This window comes from Alternaria metachromatica (genome assembly GCF_023757995.1).
Source record: "Alternaria metachromatica strain BMP 0045 chromosome Unknown scaffold_54, whole genome shotgun sequence".
NCBI lineage: Eukaryota > Fungi > Ascomycota > Dothideomycetes > Pleosporales > Pleosporaceae > Alternaria > Alternaria metachromatica.
The window spans coordinates 12,359-14,370 of NW_026055545.1; the positions used below are offsets into that span (position 1 = coordinate 12,359).

At 58.9% G+C, this 2,012-nt stretch overlaps 1 protein-coding gene across 1 annotated transcript; it reads right to left on the reverse strand.

Annotated features, from left to right (window-relative positions):
- Positions 1-635: 635 nt before the first annotated feature.
- Positions 636-2,012, reverse strand: J4E83_010866 (uncharacterized protein; the record flags this gene model as incomplete). The annotated part of the gene is made up of 1 exon (XM_049337744.1): positions 636-2,012. The coding sequence occupies one exon, from the start codon at positions 2,010-2,012 to the stop codon at positions 636-638; it is 1,377 nt and encodes a 458-aa protein (XP_049183099.1).

Consider the following 2,012-nt stretch of genomic DNA (forward strand, 5'->3'; position numbering starts at 1 on the left):
CGTCGCGTTCTGACTATAGACGGCGAAAAAACACCACTGTACGAGATGAAACGTTAGTCTATCCTCGGCGCATGGGGAAGCAAGATACTAGTTACCTCGCCCTTGAACTCAGACCAAGAAGTCGCGCTCATCGATTACCACATGTTCTCCACGAGTATCGACTTTCCTCTTCGCGACGGGCATCGCATTGATATCAGTACGTCGAAGCAGAAGGTTGCTGTGGGTGGTGGACTGGGGGAACTGCATTGGAAGGGCACGGGTATGGAGGTTGCGGGCGCGGCGTCGTGGGAGTTGAGGGATGAGACGAGTCTTATTTTGGTCGCACAGGTGGATCATCAGCAGGTGGGTGGTTGGATTATGCTTTGGAGAGAGAGTCTGGATGCGCAGACGGTGGAGGAGCTTGTTGTTGTGGGCGTTGCGCAGATTGAGGGGTATAAGAGGATGATTAGACAGAGCAAGACGTCCGCGGTTGGTGTTTTGGTGAACAAGTAGGCGGGCGGTTTGTCGCTGTAGGGTGAAGAAAATCGTTCATTGTTTTGTGGCGTTGACGAGCCGAAAAGGGCGACAACAAAAAAAACTGGACACTAGGAAATGTGCGATCCAATTCACTATATACATGTGCATCATCTCCACTGTTACCGCAGCGGCAGGGACTTGTCCTCCGCGACCTCGCCTGCATCCTTTACCGGCACCGCCTCCGGGCTCGCAGCGGGCGTCAACCACGCTGCAAGCGCATCACTCTGGGTTCCCTTCTTCGCGTCCTTGACCCTCTTGTTGACGAACCCCGGTTCAGGGCTCGCCCATTCGTAGCCAAAGCCATCACCAAGCACCTCTTGGACGCCCTCGGCGAGGATCTGCACTGCCTTCCTGCGGTTCCTGCTCCACTCCCACGCACGGTACCAGCGGCCTGCTTGTACGGCAGTCTCCTTGCCGCCCTCCAATCCATCGAGAATGGATCGCCAAACGAGCATCGTCTTCTCCAACTCGGGTGCGCGCGAGACACCGATGACGCTGACACCCAGCTTGGAGCCACCGACGTCGTCGATGGACTCGTGTGTCCAGGGCACACCTGATGCGGGGTCTCCACGGGATCCACACAGCGCGCCAGCAGATATCCATGTCTCGAGCGCGAAGCGGATGGCGATGACCTCGATGCGCTCGCCGTAGTCGTCGCAGAAGTGGCTCGCTTTGCGCACTGCCTCGCGGAGAGAAGATGGGGCGGGGTGCCAGTCTCCGAGGCCACCAACGGGTATGCCGTCGTGTCGGAGGAGGCCCATACCAAGGATGGAGGCGTTCGGAACGACGTCGACGCCGGCATTCTTCAGGCGCAAGATGCCGCGCGGGCCGGCGAGCGACTGGTTCTGGAGCGTGAAGTTGGCGTAGGACTGCACCGCATCGAGTGGCTCGCCGGTCTCGCGGAGGATGAGCTCAGCCATGTCGCCCAGCACATCCAGTGGGTATCCACAGATACCAATGTACCTAATCGTGCCCTCTTCATCCCTAAGGCGGCGGAGTTCCTTGACTGCTTCCAGAACCTCCGCCGGGCTCACGAACTCGACGTCGTGACAGTATACCATGTCCAGGTATTCAGTGTGCAGCCTCTCCAAACTCCTGTTGACGCTCTGGCGCACCCATTCCTTGCTGTAGTCGAACTCTTCGCTCCCTGTCCGCCCGACCTTGGTCAGGATCATGTATGAATTGCGCGGGAACGTCTCCCGGACGAATGGTGTCGCGAGCGCATCGCCGAGCAGTTGTTCGGAGGGGCCGTAGTAGGGCGAGGTATCGAAGGCGCGAATGCCGTGTGTGAGCGCCGAGGTCACGAGACCAGTTGTGTCGAGCGCGAAGGGGTCGGTGTTGTATTGCGAGTTGAACGTGGCCGTACCGAAGACCAGAGGTGGGAGAATGGACGACAGCGGGGTGCGCCGGCCATTGGCGAAAGAGTATGGGATCGGCTTCTGGCGCGTAGGCAGACTGCTGACGGTCGAAGGGTGTTCGATGGGCGTTGTCGCCAT